The sequence below is a fragment of the Meles meles genome, chromosome 8 (assembly GCF_922984935.1).
Source record: "Meles meles chromosome 8, mMelMel3.1 paternal haplotype, whole genome shotgun sequence".
Lineage (NCBI taxonomy): Eukaryota > Metazoa > Chordata > Mammalia > Carnivora > Mustelidae > Meles > Meles meles.
In genome coordinates, this window is record NC_060073.1 from 64,757,937 (window position 1) to 64,777,307 (window position 19,371).

The 19,371-nt window shown below is 41.4% G+C and overlaps 2 protein-coding genes across 3 annotated transcripts in view; one reads left to right on the forward strand and one right to left on the reverse strand.

The window, feature by feature from the left end:
- The window catches only part of RSF1 (remodeling and spacing factor 1), a 159,369-nt gene extending 155,076 nt beyond the window's left edge, over nucleotides 1-4,293 (reverse strand). For both annotated transcript variants that reach the window (XM_046017677.1, XM_046017676.1), the window contains exon 1: nucleotides 3,885-4,293. In XM_046017677.1, coding sequence (XP_045873633.1) covers nucleotides 3,885-4,071 — 187 coding nt within the window. In that variant the 5' untranslated portion in view covers nucleotides 4,072-4,293. The remainder of the gene's footprint in view (nucleotides 1-3,884) is intronic.
- A 213-nt stretch (nucleotides 4,294-4,506) lies between these two features.
- AAMDC (adipogenesis associated Mth938 domain containing) overlaps nucleotides 4,507-19,371 on the forward strand; it is a 40,302-nt gene continuing 25,437 nt past the window's right edge. Inside the window, exons 1-2 of the mRNA XM_046015030.1 lie at nucleotides 4,507-4,619; nucleotides 17,001-17,150. Of these exons, the coding sequence (XP_045870986.1) occupies nucleotides 17,019-17,150 (132 nt within the window). The 5' untranslated portion in view covers nucleotides 4,507-4,619; nucleotides 17,001-17,018. The remainder of the gene's footprint in view (nucleotides 4,620-17,000; nucleotides 17,151-19,371) is intronic.

Here is a 19,371-nt window from a genome sequence, read left to right on the forward strand (position 1 = left end):
GGTTAGAAATCATATTCTAGGGGTGCTGGGTGGCTCAGCTGGTTAAGCATCTGACTCTTGATTTTGGCTCAGGTCATAATCTCAAGGTCCTGGGACAGAGGTCCAAGATAGGCGCCACGCTTACCAGAAGTTGGCTTGAGATTCTCTCTCTCCCTCTCCCCGCCCTATACAAGTGAGCACATGCACTCTCTCCCCTCCTGCCTCTAAAATAAATAAATAAATCTTAAAAAAAAAAAAAGAAAAGAAAAGAAATCAAGATATTGTATAATCTTGGGTACTGGACATAGAAACTAATCTATGCCTGCCCAACAGGAGTAATAGTACCAACCTCAAAGAACAGTTATGACAAATGAGATGATATCTGTACATAGTAAATGCTCAATAAATGCCAGTTGTTATTAAATCATTCACATTTAAACCAAATAAACATTCTAAGCTGAAGTCACAATGTCAAATAAAAACTTATGAACAAATTTTTAGGGAAAAGATCATAAAGTGCTTAAACAATGACAATATAGAGAACTACAGTCTCCTTCAAAGGATGCCATAATATTACTATACCTATGACAAAAATGACTAGGTAAAAGGTTTTAAACTGGTAACTCAGAAGAATATACTTCTAAAAGCACCTTTTAATGGACAATCACACTAGGAAAAACCAAGTTTTATAAACTAGGATTCAGCAGCACTAAGAACTTCCTTTTAAAAATACAATTTCACATAGAGCAAAACTCAGTTGATTGTAACAAGGACTTTTTCCCAAATAGCATAATAGCTTAATATTATACCTGTGCTCATACCCTTAGTCTCATAACATGCTAAGAATTTAACATTTTAATTCCAAATGCACTTCTATTTCACAAACATCTTTAACAAAATTTGTAATACAGGGGTGGCTCAGTTTTTGGGCATCTGCCTTTGGCTCAGGTCATGGTCCCAGTGGCCCTGGGATGGAGCCCTGGGATGGAGCCTCGCATTGGGCTCCCTGTGGGGAGGGGAGGGGGGAGTCCGCTTCTCCCTCACTGGGTCCCCTTGCTTATGTTCCCTCTCTCACTATCTCTCTCTCTGTCAAATAAATAAAACCTTTTAAAAAAAATCTGTAATACAAGAATACTATAAGTGCTAGATTTATGAAAGGATTTTTGAAATATTTCATTTGATCCTGAGATGTTGTCTTTATTTACTCAGGAGACGAGGTATACCGAAATTAACTAATTTATTCTACAACTTACATATTAGTGTTCCTGCTAAAACCAGTGTCTTTTAATTCTTTCTAGTACACAACTCCTTTCCAAAAAGACTCAGTACAAATCTTGTTGGTTGGACCAGTGTTGTTTAATCCACCTGTTACAAGTGGGTTAACCATCACCAAAGGCCTGAAAATCTTTTCCCTGAACAGTAATGCCATTTCACCTGCAGAGACTTTTCATTTGCCAAGTATCTGGAACTGTGTAGCATTAATTAATAATTATTCTTAAATCACATTATGACAAGATCTATTATTATAGATACAGTGGCTGAGCCCACTGGTATAATCTCTCGGCCCAGAACATTTCTCATTTTTCACTTAGCTGGCGGTCCACTGTTCAAGTCTAGATGGAAAGGTAACAAGAACTATTAAACTGACCCTAATATTTTTTCTTCTATAACAAGCCAAATGCGGTGGCCAAAATACTTAAAAGGAATGGAAGGCAAGACAACTTGTCTTGCCATCACAGGTCTACGCCTGCCTTTAAACTTGGTCCAAGCAAATTCCAAAAACAATTTGCCAGCTATCCTTATACTCAAATTTCCAAAATTCTCTCAGATACATATATTACTATTACTTCCAAAGGTGTCCTAAAAGCAATTTACTAAGGCATCCTACTTCACAGTGCCTACTTCTCTAAAACTTGAACATAAATGCAATTCGATAATAAACTAACTATATTGGGAAGCTTAAGTGTTAAAGAAATTCCGCAGGAGGTCTTTATATAATGTAACTCATCACTCCTATCTTATACTACATTTAAAAATTACCCTTTTAGGGGCAACTGAGTGGCTCAGTCAGCTAGTCTGCCTTTGGCTCAGGGCATGATCCCAGGGTCCTGGGACCGAGTCCCTTGTCACGCTTCCTGTTCAGCAGGGAGCCTGTTTCTCCCTCTCCCTCTGCCATTCCCCCTTGCTCCCGGATTCTCGCTCTAATTTAAAAACAAAACAAAACAAAAAACCAAAAAACAAACAAACAAACAAAAACTCCTACTCTGTTGTATGCCACAGTTTGTTAAGGGTAGAGATTTGGGCTGTTGGTAAGAAGAGATATAGGCCTGTACCATAACTGCTATATTAACCTGAGTCTTTAGTAGCCAACAACATTTACTCTACAAGCTATTATTTTGAAAAACTTCACACCTGGACCCTTCCTAGAAATGTAAATACATTCGGCTAACAAACTTCTTCAATTCCATTGAGAACTGAAGAGCAACCTTGTTTTCTTAGAACGGAAATAGCTATCTGTCCTATACAATACCCAGCTCACTTTAGCAACCTAATACGGACCAAAAAAAAAAAAAAAAATCTATTTGGAAAACGTCTCTTCTCCAGCCAAGAGCTGTTCCCATGTAAAGGCAATGCTCAGAACACAGGGGAAAAAAAAAAAAAAAAAGAAAGAAAGAAAGAAAAAAAGAAACAAACAAAACAAAAAAAACCTCCTCTGAAGGAAGAAATATGCCAGGAAACGAGCGACATGGATCGGGAATAAATAAGGGGTGAGTGTACGCGATCAGTGTAAAGGCTGGAGGCAGCAGGCACAGCGCTGAGATGCTCCAGCGAAAGAACCAGCAGCAGCAGGAAGTTTCAATGGGGCCGGGCAGAGCATGCGCCCTGCACCCGCGCGGTGGCCTTATGTGGAAGGAGCACCACTTGCGAACACCAATAATAGACCAGCAGCACCAGAGAGAGAAACATGAGCAACAAGCACCTTCTTCAACTGTTTCCCCCTCCGTCTGAGCCCCTCCTCCAGCCTACATACTAACCACCCCACCCCACCCTGCAAATGGGAGGGCGACTTCTTCCCCTAAGCCCTGCTGCCAAGATGAAGGGGGAAGGGATTAGAAAAGTGGGGAGATGCTTTTCTATTATTTTGGGGGAGGTGGGAGAGGGAGGAGGAAAACTATGGGGGAGGAAAAATTAACCCTCTACCCTCCAAAGTGGAGAAGCTGAAACCACTTCGACCCCCAAAGCGAGAATGGAGGAGGACCCCCTCCCATGGGGGAGGAGCAAACCTCCCTACTCTGAGGAAGGAGTTTTGGGGGTTAAACCAGCCCTCGAGGGGAAGGGAAGAGAGACGAGAGCGACTCTCTCGGGGGAGTTCCCACTAGAGAGAGGGAGAGCTGAAGTGTCCGCTGGCCCCCGCCCACCCAGGTGGAGGGAGAGAAAGGGGCGCCCCGAGAAGATGAGCCCAGCCTCCCCCGAGATGGTGGGGAGGATGGTGGGAGGAGGGGAAGGAGCAAAGGAGGGGAGGAGGAGAAAAGCGCAAAGCTGGCCGGAACCTGCGCTCCCCTTCCCCCGCCACCCAGGGGGAGAAGGGGTGGAGGACCGGCCACTGCCGCCGGAGAACAGTCCCAGAGGCCGCCGACCAGCACAATGACCACTCCACGCCCCCAGCCGACACCTAGCCTGCGACGCCCCCACCTCCGCCCGGCACCGGGCCCAGTGGCCCTAGGGGGTCTCTGCCCCGCCTCCCCACTGCCCAAGACCCTGGGGGCTGGGCGGAGAATCCGGGCCGGGCGGAGCTGCGCCCCAGGGGAAGGACAGAGCCGCTAAGGCCCGGGAGGTCCGTGAAGAGAGGAGAGAAGAAGCGTGCCAGGGCCGCTTCCCGCCGGGCGTTCGGGCCCCTTGCTTACCTTCTCCACTGCCGACGTCCGGCGGCGGCGCCTGCAGCACTCGCTCTAGCTCGGGAAACGGCAACTCAGGCAGGTCGAGCAGCGGCCCGTAGCGCTCCAGGAAAGAGCAGACAACGGCGAAGTTGGGGCACGAACCCGGGCAACCCGGAGGAGCCATCGCGGCCGCCGCTGCTGCCGCCGCCGCCATTTTGAACTGGAGGATGGAGGAGGAGGCGATGGGGGGGTGGACGGAGTTGGGCTCCGAGGAATGGCAGGGTAGCCTTACGGACAACAGGAGGCGCTAGTGAGTGGGCTCCCCTGTGGTTCCGAGCCGTCTCCTGCACGGCGCCGCGATCCCACAATACAACGGCCGCTCGGAGCAGTAGAGAACCGAGTCAGACGGGGGAAAGAGAGGCGCTCTATGCCTTTCACTTTCCGCCCTCTTTCCGCACCCCCCGTCCCTCCCTTTACTTCGCCCCTCCCACCTTGGGTTTGCCACTGCCTCGTGTGACAGGGGGAATGAAAACAAGGGAAGCGGGGCAGGGAGGAGGACTGGAAGCTGAAGAGGCGGGACTTTTTCGAGTGGTGGCCAATAGGTTTGGAGGAGGCGGGGCTTCGGGCAAAGACTGGCTGAACGGCGCTTTCAGGGCGGGGCGAGTGGAGGGAGCGCCTAGCGAGAGGGCCCGAGGGAACCAAGGTGAGAGGTAAAGCGCGGAGACGCTTGGGATCGCAATTCTCCTGAAGAGAGGACGTTGGGTAAGTTTTGGGGGAGCTCCGGGAACTGAAACCCGGCCACCAGGTGGTGGGGGACGTCGGGGAGCGTGAATAAGAAGCAGAAAAAGGGAAGAAGAGGAAAAAACAAGCGCATGATTCTGGGAGAAGTTTGGAAAGGGAAAGGTAGAGAAGTGCCCTTACTTAGGGGTTGGGATGGGACCTTTGTAGGGAGAAGTGCCTGCAAAGGTTTGTGAGGGGTATTGCTGTCTTCTGGGTACAAGAATCTCAGCTGTGCTGGAAAACAGAGTCTGAGGACTCTGGGGGGCGAGAGCCGGAGGGAACGGCTCTGCTAGAATCACCTGTCTAAGGAGTTGGGGCCCTGGTAGGAGGTCATGGTCTGAAGGGACCAACTCTTCAGGCATACCAAGGTATGAGGGTATAGGGTCCTGCTGTGTTTGCCAAGGTGGGAGGGGAAGGGACTCTTGAGGCACGAGGATCTCATGGGACGAGACTTTTTAGGGGACCAGGGTCAGAGGGTGGGCTAGGACTCCACTAAAAGGACTGACAGGATAGGCGACTTTGGTGGAAGAGTAAAACAATTGTTAGAAGATAGGGTTCGACTTCGTTGGGGCCAGAAGTGAGCACCACAAAGAATCTCAGAAAACCATCAATCATGCAAAGTAGAATGCGCAACTTGGGATTCAAGGTACACTATGGGTAGAAGCCTGAGCTTTGGAAGTCAGCCGCACGTGGGTCCTAACAAAAGTGCTTCGGGGGACGCCTGGGTGGCTCAGTGGGTTAAAGCCTCCGTCTTCGGCTCAGGTCATGATCCCGGTTCCTGCTCGGTGGGGAGCCTGGTTCCTGCTCTCTCTCTGCCTGCCTCTCTGCCTACTTGTAATCTCTCTCTCTGTCAAATAAATAAATAAAATCTTAAAAAAAAAAAAAAAAGAAGTGCTTCAGGCCATTGCAAAAGATTCTTCGTTTCTTTGAAAACTCTGTGAAGTGGGGGTGATACTAGTACTTACATCATAGGGTTTTCCTAGCTATTAGGGTAATTGATTAGCACAATGCCCAGGCACTTTCACTGCAACTATTTTTAAAACGTTAGTTGCTATTACTGAATAAAGGAATTTCTGAAATTTAGATTGAATTCGCCTATAATTTATATAGTCTTACTTTGAACCAGAATTTTCTTTTTCTTTTTAAGATGTGCTCAGCAGGGAGCTTGCTTCTCCCTCTCCCTCTGCCTGCCCCTTCCCCTGCTTGTACTCTCTCTGTCAAATAAATAAATCTTTAAAAAAAAAAAAAGACTTTTGACAAATGTATAAACTTGGCAACCAAGATATAGAAAGTATCCAGGAAGTTGCCTTGTGTACCTTTCTAGTTGCTCTTTCAAAGTCAAAAGAAACCGCTAATTTTATTTCTATTCCTGTAGATTAATTAGGCCATCATATTGCTGGGATTGTATAGTACCTATTTTTTGTGTCTGTCTTCTTTCACTCAACAGGCTTTGAGATTCACTCATGTTATAGTATCAAGTGTATATTAGTATGAATAGTAGCCTGTTGCAAGAATCAATCACAATTTATTCATCCAGTCTTCTGTTGACAAACATTTGCGTTGTTTTAGACTCTTTAGTACTTTGAATAAACTAGCTATTCATTTTGAATGAACAAGTTTTCTTTTTTCCCTAATAGGATGAGAAATATGAACCATCTTAAGAATCTCTTATTCATAAAGTTAGACTGAATGTGGGTAATTTAATGCTTGTTTGATGGCTTCTTCATGGCAGTAGCAATAAAATAATTACAGATATTTTTTAAGGCTACTCTATCTTTATATTCTAGTCTGATGTATATAACTCCGTCACTTAATGACATAAACTGGGATTAGACTCTTGTAACCCTCAGCTTCTCTGGGTCCAGAAAGGCAAAAAGAGGTGATATAATGAGTGTTTGTTTATTTTCTTTTCAAGAACAGACTCACTGAAGGTATGATCTAAATCCTGTAGTAAAACATTTCTTATCTTTTGGGTGGATATAACTTTCTGATGCCCAAGGACTTTGTTCCCATGCCAGTTTGGATTAGAAAAGGGAGAAACTCTAACCTTACTTATCAGTCTCTCTTTGAATAACAGTGTGAGGATTGAGAAAAGAAAACTATAGTATAAGGCTTTCTTTTAGTATGTTATTTTACAACCAATGGGAGAGTAGGAGGTGAAGAACTGGAATAGCTGAAAGTGAAACCTAGAAAGGGGTGGAGGTAAGGGTTATAAAATGATATAATTAAAACTTAATTAGGTTGAAATTTCTTTCTATCAAAGCTCCTTCACAAATTCCTTTCTCTGCTTCACAAAGATGTAATTTCATTTATAATTGTATATCTGCCCTTTATCTAAGGTCAATTAAATAACAATCTTATCAAGATTTTCTGTATCCTTCTGCAAAACTGTTATTAAGGATGTGTTCTAGGTCAGATTTTTCTTAAACTGGGGTCTTCAGGTCCCCAGGTCTAGAGATACATAGCAGACTGAGGGTTCTACCAATGTTTTAATTTAGGCTTGTGTTTAAGCAGTGTTGCTTAAAACAGTATTTTACTACACATTAAATGTGCTATGATAACTCACAATCATAGACATTTTCCTAAAGCAAGGCTTTACTTTCTTTTTTTTTTTACTTTTTTATTGTGGGACTATAGATATAATCTTTTTTTAAAAAAAAGATTTTATTTATTTATTTGTCAGAGGGAGAGGGACAGAGGGAGCACAAGCAGGGGGACAGGCAGGCAGAAGGAGAAGCAGGCTCCCCACTGAGCAAGTAGCCAAATGCGGGACTCTATCCCAGGACCCCCAGGATCATGACCTGAGCTGAAGGCAGACACTCAACCGACTGAACCAGCTGGGCATCCCTAATTAACCATTTTTTAAAATTTTATTTATTTATTTTCAACGTAACAGTACTCATTGTTTTTGCACCACACCCAGTGCTCCATGCAATACGTGCCCTCTCTATTACCCTCCACCTGGTTCCCCAACCTCCCACCCCCCCATTAACCATTTTTAAGTGTATAGTTAATTGGCATGAAGTACATTCACATTGTTATGTTGACTTTAATTTCTCACAGTAGTATTTCTTAAAATGGAATTTTCAAGAGTACTGGAAAATTAAAAAAAAAAATCTTTCCCTTTAAAAAGAGTTTATGGGGCAGGTGCCTGGGTGGCTCAGCTGGTTGGGCCACTGCTTTCAGCTCAGGTCATGATCCTGGAGTCCCTGGATCAAGCCCCACATTGGGCTCCCAGCTCTGCAGGGAGTCTGCTTCTCCCTCTGACCTTCTCCCCTCTCATGTTCTCTCTCACTCTTTCTCTTTCTCAAATAAATAAATAAATAAAATCTTAAAAAAAAAAAAAGAGTTTGTGGGGTGCCTGCGTGGCTCCATCAGTTAACCGCCTGCCTTTGGCTCAGGTCATGATCTCTGAGTCCTGGAATTGAGCCCCTTGTCTGGATCCCTGCTCAGCAGGGAATCTGCTTCTCCCTCTCCCTCTGCCACTCCCCCTGCTTCTGCTCCCACGTGCGCTCTCTCTCTCTGTGCCAAATAAATAAATAAAATCTTTTAAAAAATAAAAAAGAATTTGTATATTACTCAGGATTAGGAGTCAGTATTCTAGGTTATAAATTCCACTTACGATATGGATTTTTTCTCTTTTTTTAAATTTCTATTTTGAGAGAGAGAGACAGAGAAAGAGCGCACACCTGAGAAGGGGGGGCAGAGGGCGAAGGAGCAAGAGAATCCTAAGCAGGCTCCAGGTTCAGTACAGAGCCCAAAGGGGGACTCAATTCCAATGACCCTGAAATCAAGAGTTGGAGGTTTAACCAACTAAGCCACCCGGGCACCTCTGGATTTTTTTCTCTCTTGATAAAAATGATTACTTTTTTCTTTAGCCAATGAGAATGATATAGACCATTATGTTTCTTTCCTGAAATACAGAACAAAATTCAATAATTGTAAGCATTTTCTCTGTTCCAAATATAGTTATTTGCCTATACTGTGTATTTTACCTTTGATTAATCACAAATTTTCTGATTTTATGTGGTTTATATCATACCTTGTTTCAAATTCTTTTTAAGTAGTTTAAAAAATTTTTTAAAGATTTTTTAAAATTTAAAAAGTTTTTAAAAAATTTTTTAAATTTTAGTTTAAAAATTTTTTTAAAAATTTCATTTATTTATTTGACAGAGAGAGACACAATGATAGAGGGAACACAAGCAGGGGGAGTGGCAGAGGGAGAAACACGCTTCCCGCTGAGCAGGGGACCCAATGCAGGGTTGGATCTCATTACACTCGGACCGTGACGTGAGCTAAAGGCAGATGCTTAATGACTGAGCCACCCAGGCTTCCCTTTAAATTTTTTTTAAGATTTAATTTATTTATTTGACAGAGAGAGAGAGGGAGAGAGAAAGCAAGCACAGTAGGGAGAGGAGCAGAGGGAGAGGGAGAAGCAGCAGGAGCCAGCTCCATTCCAGGACCCCAAGATCTTGACCTGAGCTGAAGGCAGGCACTTAACTGAGCCACCCAGGAGCCCCTTAACATTTTTTTTTTAAGTAGTTTTCAAGCCCAGCATGGGGCCCAAGGATAGGCTTGAACTCTAGACCCTGAGATCAAGACTTGAGCCAACATGTGCTCAAGACATGTGCTAACATGGGGAGGGGCAGAGGGAGAGAGAAAAGGAGAGAAGCAGGCTCTCCGCTGAGCAGGGAGCCCAACAACATGGGGCTCCATCTCCGGATCCTCAGATCTTGACCTGAACTGAAATCCAAAGTCAAGATACTCAACCAACTGAGCCACCCAGGTGCCCCTGGAATTCACTTTTTAAAGAGTTAATACATCTAGATGGGTGTGTGTGTGTATATGTTATATTTAGAGAAAAAGCTATTAAGTGTCAACAGAAATAGGAATCTGTGTCCTTCAAGATAGTTTAATAAGAAAATATACAAAAAGAAAAGGAAGTTGTAATATAAACAAGATTTAAACCAGCCTTTTTTTTCTTTTCCTGATGATAACCAAATTCTGTGTTGTGGCAGAATTCTACTCATTGAAGAAAGCACTTTTAGAAGTGTCTTACCATCTTTTTTTTTTTTTTTTAAGATTTTATTTGTGTACTTGATAGAGAAAGATCACAAGTAGGCAGAGAGAAAGAAGGTGAGGGGGGAGTAGGCTCCCTGCTGAGCAGAGAGCCTGATGTGGGACTCGATCCCAGAACCCTGAGATCATGACCTGAGCTGAAGGCAGAGGCTTAACCCACTGAGCCACCCAGGCGCCCCTTACCATCTTTTTTTAAAGAGTTATGCGTTAGTCTATTCTTTTGCCTTAAAAGAATGGCTGAGACTAATTTCTCTGGTGGAATAACGATTTTTTTCTACAAAAATTTATGTAGGAAACTGCTGATATTAAAATGTATTAAAGCTCATATTGTTGCTATGCGTGTATATGTTTTAACTTTACTATTAGATAATTGAGGGCAAGAATCACATTATGCAGTTTGGTATCTTGTACAGCGAAGACTAATATTCACTAATGTGGACTAGAAAGGTTATACTGGCTGTTAAAATATTAAGATACTGTACTTACATTATAATTGCAGAAGAAATCCTGCCCTGAGTAAGGCTCCTAAGTAATCCGTGGCACACGTGGCACACTGGCTACCCTAGTTTCTTTCTAACAACTCCCAGCCATTGTACATTCAGTACAGATGCAGCAGACCCTATTCTAGAATTCCATTCCCATTTTGATGTAGTCAGTGCACATGCTGCCCTCTATTTTTTTTAATATAGCCTTAGCCTGCAGTATTGCTTTTTAAACTATGGGTCATGACCCATTAGTTGGTTTTAAAATCAATTTGGTGGATCAAGACCAAAATTATATTAAAAATGAAAAAATAAAAATGGAACAGTACTAAAAAAAGGAGTGCTAAAAAAAAAGTACAGAATATAGTGTATCACAAAATAAGGAAAAGTATGATAAATGTATTGCAAGAAATACATACAAAATATGTATGTTTTTAGGTGTGTGTGTTATGATATAATGATATGTATTTGTTGCTGTGATTTAGGCAAAGAGTTTGAAACACATTCCCTTAGCTTTACATGTGGAGGAAAATGAATGAGTGAATGCCTGGATGAATGAACAAATCAGATCTTTATCACTTGATTATGACAAAAGAAACATATTATTAGGTAAAATTTCTGTTTTAATTCCATACTCCAAGATGACATCTAATCATGACTATAGTAGTTATTGTATATTTTTCATTCAGTGGAATTTTATGGTATATCACACATCAGTTCTCCAGGAGTGCCGAGCAGAACCACATTGCAAAAGTATTTCTTCAATACTATTAAAATGACATTTGGAGGCGGGAGAGTGCCTGGGTGACTCAGTCAGTTAAGCATCTGTCTTCGGCTCAGGTCGTGATCCTGGAGTCCTGGGATCCAGCCTTACATTGGGCTCCCTGCTTCAGGGGCCTGCTTCTCCCTCTCCCTCTGCCCTTCCTGTACTGCCCACTTGTGCTTGCTCTCTCATGCTCTCTCTCTCTCTCTCACAAATCAATAAATAAAACCTTAAAAAAAAAAACAGGTGACATTTGGTTATCATTAAATTGGTGAGTCATTAAGTTGTGTCAAAATCTTTAAGTTGCAAGTAAAGGATAAACAGGCTTAAACAATAAAGGAAATTTATCACCTTACATAATGAAAAGACCAATGGTATGTTAGCTCATGCTTGAGGTATGGTCTGATCAGGTGGTAACTCTCCTAGTATGTCTCTCTGTGTTACCTTCCTCTGCATGGGCTGAATTTTCAGACAGATTTCCCTTTTGGTACTGACAGTTTTAAGGTACCCTTTTATATTCTATCCATCCCAGCCTCACTATCTCAGAATTTCCCCCCAAAAGTCCCCAAACTGACACTGACTGGTACATCTCAGCTCATGTATTCAACCATTCAGCCAGTGTGACCAGTGTAGAAAGTGAAATTGAATGTACTCAATGCATTAGCCTAGGTCAGTGCTTCACTCCTATAGCTAGAGATATAAAGGTCAGTGCTTCATTCCTAAAGCTAGAATTTATCAAAACCACAAAGAGGGGGTGCCTGGGTGGCTCACTCAGTTAAGCAGCTGCCTTCAACTCAGCTCCCATCAACAGGAGCTTCAACCAGCTCCCTGATCTCAGGGTCCTGGGATGGAGCCCCACATAAAGAGGGAACCCGCTTCTCCCTCCCCTCCCCACTTGTGCGTGCTCTCGCTCTCTCTCTCAAATAAATAAATAAGATCTTCAAAAAAACACAAGGAGTCAATGCATCAAGGCCCTAACATACGTGAAGCAAAACCTACAGAATTGAAAGGAAAAATGGAGAATTCAGCAATAATTTTTGGAGACTTCAATGATGGTCATCTAGGAAAACTAAGAAGAATGTCAACAACAACAAAAGCTTGAACTATACCATAAAATAACTAGACCCAACACACACCTATGGACACTGGACAACAATAGTGAATATGCATTTTTCTCAAGTGCACATGGAAAATTCTCCAAGATAAAGCGTGTGCTAGGGCATAAAAAAAAAGTCTCAACACATTTAAAAGTATTGAAATTATACCAAATATGTTCTCTAAACATGGAGTTAGACCAGAATGAAAAACCGAAGAAAATTTGGAAGATTCATTTATATGTGGATACTAAGTGACACACACCCAAATAATCAGTGGTTCAAAGAAGAAATCTCAAGGAAAATGAGAAAATACTTTTAGATAGATAAAACTGAAACATAAAATATTAAAACATAGGGGATGCACCTAAAGCATTCCTTAAAGAGAAATATGTGCCTGTATGTAAATACTTATATTTTAAAAGAAGACTTGTATTAAAAAAGATAGCATAACTTTCCATCTTCAAAAAACTGAAAAAAAGTGAGGCACCTGGGTGGTCAGTCAGTTAAGTGTCTGCACACATGCACGCACACATGTGCTCTCTCTCTAAAAATAAATCTTTTTCAATGAATATAAGATAAAAATAGAAATAAAAAGTAAGATTTTATTTATTTATTTGACAGAGAGACACGGTGAGAGAGAGAATATAAGCTGGGAGTGGGAGAGGGAGAGGAAGAGGGAGAAGCAGGCTTGCTGCTGAGCAGGAAGCCCAGTCCGGGACTCAATTTCAGGACCCTGGGATGACCTGAGCCAAAGGCAGATGCTTAATGACAGAGCTGCCCAGGCACCCCTAAATAAATCTTTTAAAAAAAAGACAATCAGTGAAAACTGAACATGGACCAGGTATTATATGCTATTAAAGATTGTCGTGTTTATTTTAAAGTCCTAAAATAAGCCCTTATTTGCTAAACATAAATAATTAAGTATTCACAAATGAAATGATATGCTGCTTCAGATTTGCCCTACCCCCCCAAAGTGGAGGGATACCCATCAAAATTTAAGAATGGAAAAAAGCTAGTAACCATTGAAGCTGGACGAAGAAGACCTGAAGGCTCATAGTATTTTCTCTTTTTGTGTATTTGTGAAGCTATCTAGCAAACAAAAATTAAGTTTTTGGAAAAATCATATGAAAGTACTGTATTCTATCTAAAATAGTAATTAATTTATTCATTCAACAAGAAGTGCCTATTGTATGCACCAAGCATCATTCTAGCTCCTGGGGATATAATAGTGAATAAAGCAGAAGCAATTCCTGCTCTCACAGATCTTACAGTCAAATGGATAAGACTGGCAAAGAATATATAATTTCACACGGTAAACATTCTGAAGAAAAATAAAGTGTGGGGCGCCTGGGTGGCTCAGTGGGTTAAAGCCTCTGCCTTCGGCTCAGGTCATGATCCCAGGGTCCTAGGATCGAGCCCCGCATCGGGCTCTCTGCTCAGCAGGGAGACTGCTTCCCTTCCTCTCTCTCTGCCTGCTTGTGATCTCTGTCTATCAAATAAATAAATAAAATCTTTTAAAAAAATAAAGTGTGCAGTGGATTTAAGAATAATGTGGGGAGGCTATTCTAGATAGGACAGTGAGGAAAGTTCACTCTGAGGACCCAACTTTTAAAAAAATTTATTTTTATTTTTTTATTAACATATAATGTATTATTAGCCTCAGGGGTACAGGTCTGTGAACCGCCAGGTTACACACTTTGCAGCACTCACTGCAGCACATACCTTCCCCAATGTCCATAACCCTACCACCCTCTCCCTACTCCCCTCCCCACCGGCAACCCTCAGTTTGTTTTGTGAGATTAAGAGTCTCTTATGGTTTGTCTCCCTCCCAATCCCATCTTGTTTCATTTATTCCTTTCCTACCCCCTCAAACCCCCCACGTTGCCTCTCAACTTCCTTATATCAGGGAGATCATATGATAATTGTCTTTCTCTGATTGACTTACTTTGCTAAGCATAATGCCCTCTGAGGACCCAGCTTTTGAGAGGACACTTAACTGAGTCAGACAGAGAGCCACAGGAAGATTTAGGGAAGCAGCATTCCAGGCAGAAGAAAGGTACAAACTCAGAATATGGGAAAGTCTAAAATGTTTTATATAAAACTCTAGAAAAATGTATACAAAACTGTTCTCAGTGATTCTCTCCAGAGTAATCTCTAGAGAGCACATTTTGTTCTTTAACTTTTTCTATTTGAGATTTATTCATTGGTATGCCTGGTGACTCAGTTGGTTATGCCTCTGCCTTCAGCTCAGGTCATGATCTCAGGGTCCCGTGATCAAGCCCCACATTGCACTCCCTGCTCAGCAGGGAACCTGCTTCTCCCTCTCCACCCTGCTCTTCCTCTCTCTCAAATAAAAAACTGGAAGAAAGCAAAGTAAACACAAGATAAATGGAAGGAAATAATAAAGATAAGCAAAGATATTAATGAAATAGAGAATAAAAAGATAGAGAAAAGCAACAAATCCAAAAATTGATACTTTGAAAATAACCACAAATTTGACACATCTTTAGCTAGACAGGTCAAGATGAAAATAGAAAAGTCAAGTAACTAAAATCTGAAATGAACAAGGGGACATAACTATAGTAATTTTAAAAAGGATTATAAAGGAACATTATAAATAACTGTATGCCTACCAATTAGATAAAGGAAATTAACAAATTTCTAGAACAACAGAAACTATTGAAACTCAAGAAAATCTGGATAGTTATAACTAGTAAAAAAGATTGAATTAGGAATTTGAACCGACCCCTCACCTGCCCCCAACAAAAGACCAAGAAAGACACCAAGAGTGCTAATGCACTGAGGAAAGGCCATGTGTTAAAAAAAAAAAAAAGAGCAAGGAGGAATCCATCTGCAAGCCAAGAAGAGGGGTCTCACCAGATATCCTGCTGGTACCTTGATCTTGGACTTCTAGCCTCCAAACTGAGAAAATTTCTGTTTTTTAAGCCACTCAGTCTGCCATATTTTGTTATGGAAACTTTAGAAGACTGACTAACACAGGTCTTTCTCAGCACCCATAACAACTCTTTATACTTCCCTTATACCACTTTTTAAAAGTTACTTCATATTAAAAAAATTATCTTAAAAAATTAGTTATTTGTATATGTCTTCTCCCTACTGCATGTTATTCTTTCTTTGTACTTAGTCACTTGCCTAGACTAAATCTGTGATTTCTATCTCCCATGCAGTGTGTGGCCACCAGGATCTGTTTTTAATTTTTATTCATTTTTTAAAGTTTATTATTATTATTTTATTCATTCATTCATTCATTCATTTTTTTCCCATTTATTTTTTAGTAATCTCTATACCTAACATGGGTCTTGAACTTATGACCCTGAGATCGAGAGTCACATGCTCTTCCAAATGAGCCAGGCACCCCTTTAATTTCTATTCTTGTTTTTTTTAAACTTGGTTTCCTAGGGGTCTCCCCTATGTCTGTATCACTTAGTGTTCAGCCAAAGAAAAATTGTGATCGAACACCTTAAGCCAATAAGACTTTCACTCTCGGGTGCCCTGACTGGCTCAGTGGGTTAAGCCTCTGCCTTCAGCTCAGGTCATGATCTCAGGGTCCTGGGATCGAGTCCCACATCGGGCTCTCTGCTCGGCAGAGAGCCTGCTTCCCCCTCTCTCTCTGCCTGCCTCTCTGCCCACTTGTGATCTCTCTCTGTCAAATAAATAAATAAATAATCGTAAAAAAAAGAATAAAAAGACTTTCACTCTCTACTGGTGGGTCAATGTGTGCACTGAGGAGTACATGCAATGTTCAGACTGTTTCCATTTCTTGCCTGGCTTTTACATTGTTCTAAGTCCTCTTGAGCCATCTTGCTTCTCAGTTTTGCATGTGCTATTGGCTCCACAGGCTAGAATGTTTGCATGATTTAGGCCTCCTTGGTTTTTGCCTTTGATACATACACTCACAGCATTTGGTCCACTCTGGATATGTAGAAAGCTCATCAAGCCCCCTATGGCTATGTCACCTCTAAGAAATTCCTGTTAAATCCCTGCCTGCTCTGCAAATCCATCGCTTGCCCCGAACAGGCCCACAATACCAATGAAGCAGAGCCACCTGCCTTCCATATTTGTTTGTCGCTGAGATCACCAATTTAATATATAAGGCTCTAAATCAATCAAGCCTCCTCTGGCCAAAGCAACGAGAGTATTGTTGATTTTCATATCCTGCCTTAACCAAGTTGAACCTCTGTGCCTGCTGAACTGATTGAGGGCATGACAGTAATCCCAGGCAAGAACAACACGCCATGTTACCGTCCTCCAAAGTTCAGTGGTTTTCATAAAGAAGGACTTCTCAGCTTGTAGTATGCCTTTATTATTATATCTAGAGTATAAAGTTATTATTTTGAAAGGTTTATCCAGCTTTATACTTGCTTTTTGGAGAAAGGATGTGTCAACCTCCTCACTCCATCATGCTGAAGTAAATCTTTTAATTTTATCTCTCAAAATATCAATAATTCCTTGCAGAGTCTGAGAAGTAATATAGTGTCTAGTTTCCATAGTTAAATGATTCAGAATCTCAAGAGTTAACATTTTACTTTTTAGACCTCTAGAGAAGCCACAACCACAAAAATGACAAAGATGCTTCTTAACTCATAGGGGACCAGGGTTTACTGCATTTTGTATATAGTATACGTTTTTTTTTAAATTTTTAAAAATATTTATTTGACAGACAGAGATCACAAGTAGGCAGAGAAGCAGGCAGAGAGAGAGGAGGAAGCAGGCTCCCTGCTGAGCAGAGAACCCAACACGGAGCTCGATCCCAGGACCCTGAGATCATGACCTGAGCCAAAGGCAGAGGCTTTAACCCACTGAGCCACCCAGGCGCCCCTACAGTATTATATTTTAAAAGACATTTTTGTGTATACTATAGCTCCAGTATTTTGGAGTTGTTTCAATCTTACTTCATAACATATTTTTCTTTTAATTTCAGAGTTCTGTTCAGTTCCTTATGTCCTCCCCTGAAATTGCTTCCCTATCATGGGGGCAAATGAAAGTACAAGGCTCTACTAAAACCTATAAGGACTGCAAAGTGTGGCCAGGGGGAAGTCGGGCTTGGGATTGGAGAGAAACAGGAACTGAGGTAAGCTGTTAGTGTTTGGTTAACACTGCATAAGGCTGACCAAGTGATTTCAAACGTCCTAAGCCATAATGACCAAGTAAAGAGTAACTATTCCTTTTATTCCTCTTTCTCTCTCAATATAATGCATATACCATTAACTCACTCTGTTATTTTTTTTCAAAGTTTTTATTTATTTATTTATTTGAGAGAGAGAGTGAGCCGGAGAGCAAACAAGCACAAGCAGGGGAAGGGACAGAGGGAGAGGGTGAAGCAGACTCTCCACTGAGCAGGTAGCCCCATGTGGACTCCCTCTGGAGACTCCAGGATTATGAACTGAGCTGAAAGCAGGCATTTAACTAAGCCACTCAAGTGCCCCTAACTCACCCTTTTAAAGTATGCAACTCAATGGACTTTTTATTGGCATGAACTTGTGCAGTAGTTACCAGTGCTAATTCCAGAATACACTTACCACCTCAAGAGGAAAACTCATAACCATAAGCAGCTACTCACCTTTCTTCCCTTTCTTCTCTTCCCCCAACTCCTGTAACTACTAATCTACTTTTCTTTTTTTAAGATTTTATTTTTTTAAGTAAAATCTCTACACCCAGTGTGAGGCTCAAACTAAAAACCCTAGATCAAGAGTTGCATGCTCTTCCAACTGAGCCAGCCAGGTTCCCCTAATCTACTTTCTGTTGCTATAGATGTGCTTGTTCTAGACTTTTATTATGAATAGAATCATTCAGTTCTCTTAGGTATATACCTAGGATTGGAAATGCTGGTCACATGACAAGTCTAGATTTAATCTTTTGAGGAACTGCCAAGTTTTTTTCCCAAAGCGAATGCACTGTTTTACATTTTAGATTGTAGGAATTATGAAAGTTCCAATTTTTCTAAATCTCTTCTCACTGACACTCCGTATTGTTTGTTTTGTTTTTATTATACATCATCTTGGTGGTTGTGAAATGTTATCTCATTGTGGTTTGAACTTGCATTTCCCTTATATTATACTTCCTCCAGGATTCTCATTGTGCCATGCCCAAGGTAGAGGTTGGGTGAAAGAAGAGAGCCCCGAGCTCTTGACCACATTCACTTAGGACTTAGTCTCAGCCACAGACAGCTGGGGGCAGGATGAAAAACGCTTAAGTCCTGTTTTTCCCAAGAACAAAGCCTTCTAGCTGGTAGCTGAGAGGGGAAACAATTCTGTGTTCTTGGCCTCTGGAGTAGAGTGTCCACCTCACTAAGCTAGGAGCAGGGTTGCAGGGCGGGTGGGGGTGAGGTGTCAGGCAGCAGTCTTTCTGAAAAACCACAAATATTCACCTTTCCTGCCAATTATTTATAAATTTTCCCAAAGGGATGTTTCTTCATTTGCTGTTTGTTCCTAGGATAAAATTTTTTAATTTTTAATTTTTTGATTGGGGTGGGTGTAAAATTTGGTTTTTGTGGGTTTTTTAGTTTTTCTTTGTTTCTTTTAATAATTTTCATTTTGGAGCAGGTCATGGAGCTCTTCATGCTGTAATGATAGACGTTGATCCTTCAGTTTTGAAAGATAATTTTGCTTGATACATAATTCTTAATTAAAATTTTTATTCTTGGGGTGCCTGGGTGGCTCAGTTGGAGCCTCTGCCTTCGGCTCAGGCCATGATCCCAGGGTCCTGGGATCAAGACCCGCATCGGGATCTCTGCTCAACGGGGAGCCTGCCTCTCTGCCTATTTGTGATCTCTGTCTGTCAAATAAATAAATAAAATCTTTTAAAAAAATAAAATAAAATAAATTCTTTTTCTTTTAGCACTTTGAATATGTCACCCCACTTTGGGGCTTCATTGGTTACTAATGAGAAACAACTATTAAAGGTTCCTTGACTTGACAAGTCATTTCTCTCCTGCTGCTTTCAAAATTCTTTGTCTTTTGCTTTTGACAATTTAACTGTGATGTGTCTACACGTGAATCACTTTGAATTTATCCTACTTGGAATATATTGAACTTTGTGGATGTGTACATTGTTTTTCATCAGATTTGGGGAATTTTCAGTCATTCTTCAAATATCCTTTCTGCCTCTCTGTCTCTCCTCTCCTGTAATACCCATTATGAGTATATTGTATGTTAAATGATAATCCCTCAGGTGTCTGAGGCTTTGTTCATTTTCATCTCTTTCCCTTTTTTCTCAAATTGCTTGTCTCAGTTGATGTATTTCAGTTTTGCTGATTCTTACCTACTATTGAACCTTTTTAGTGAAATTTTCAC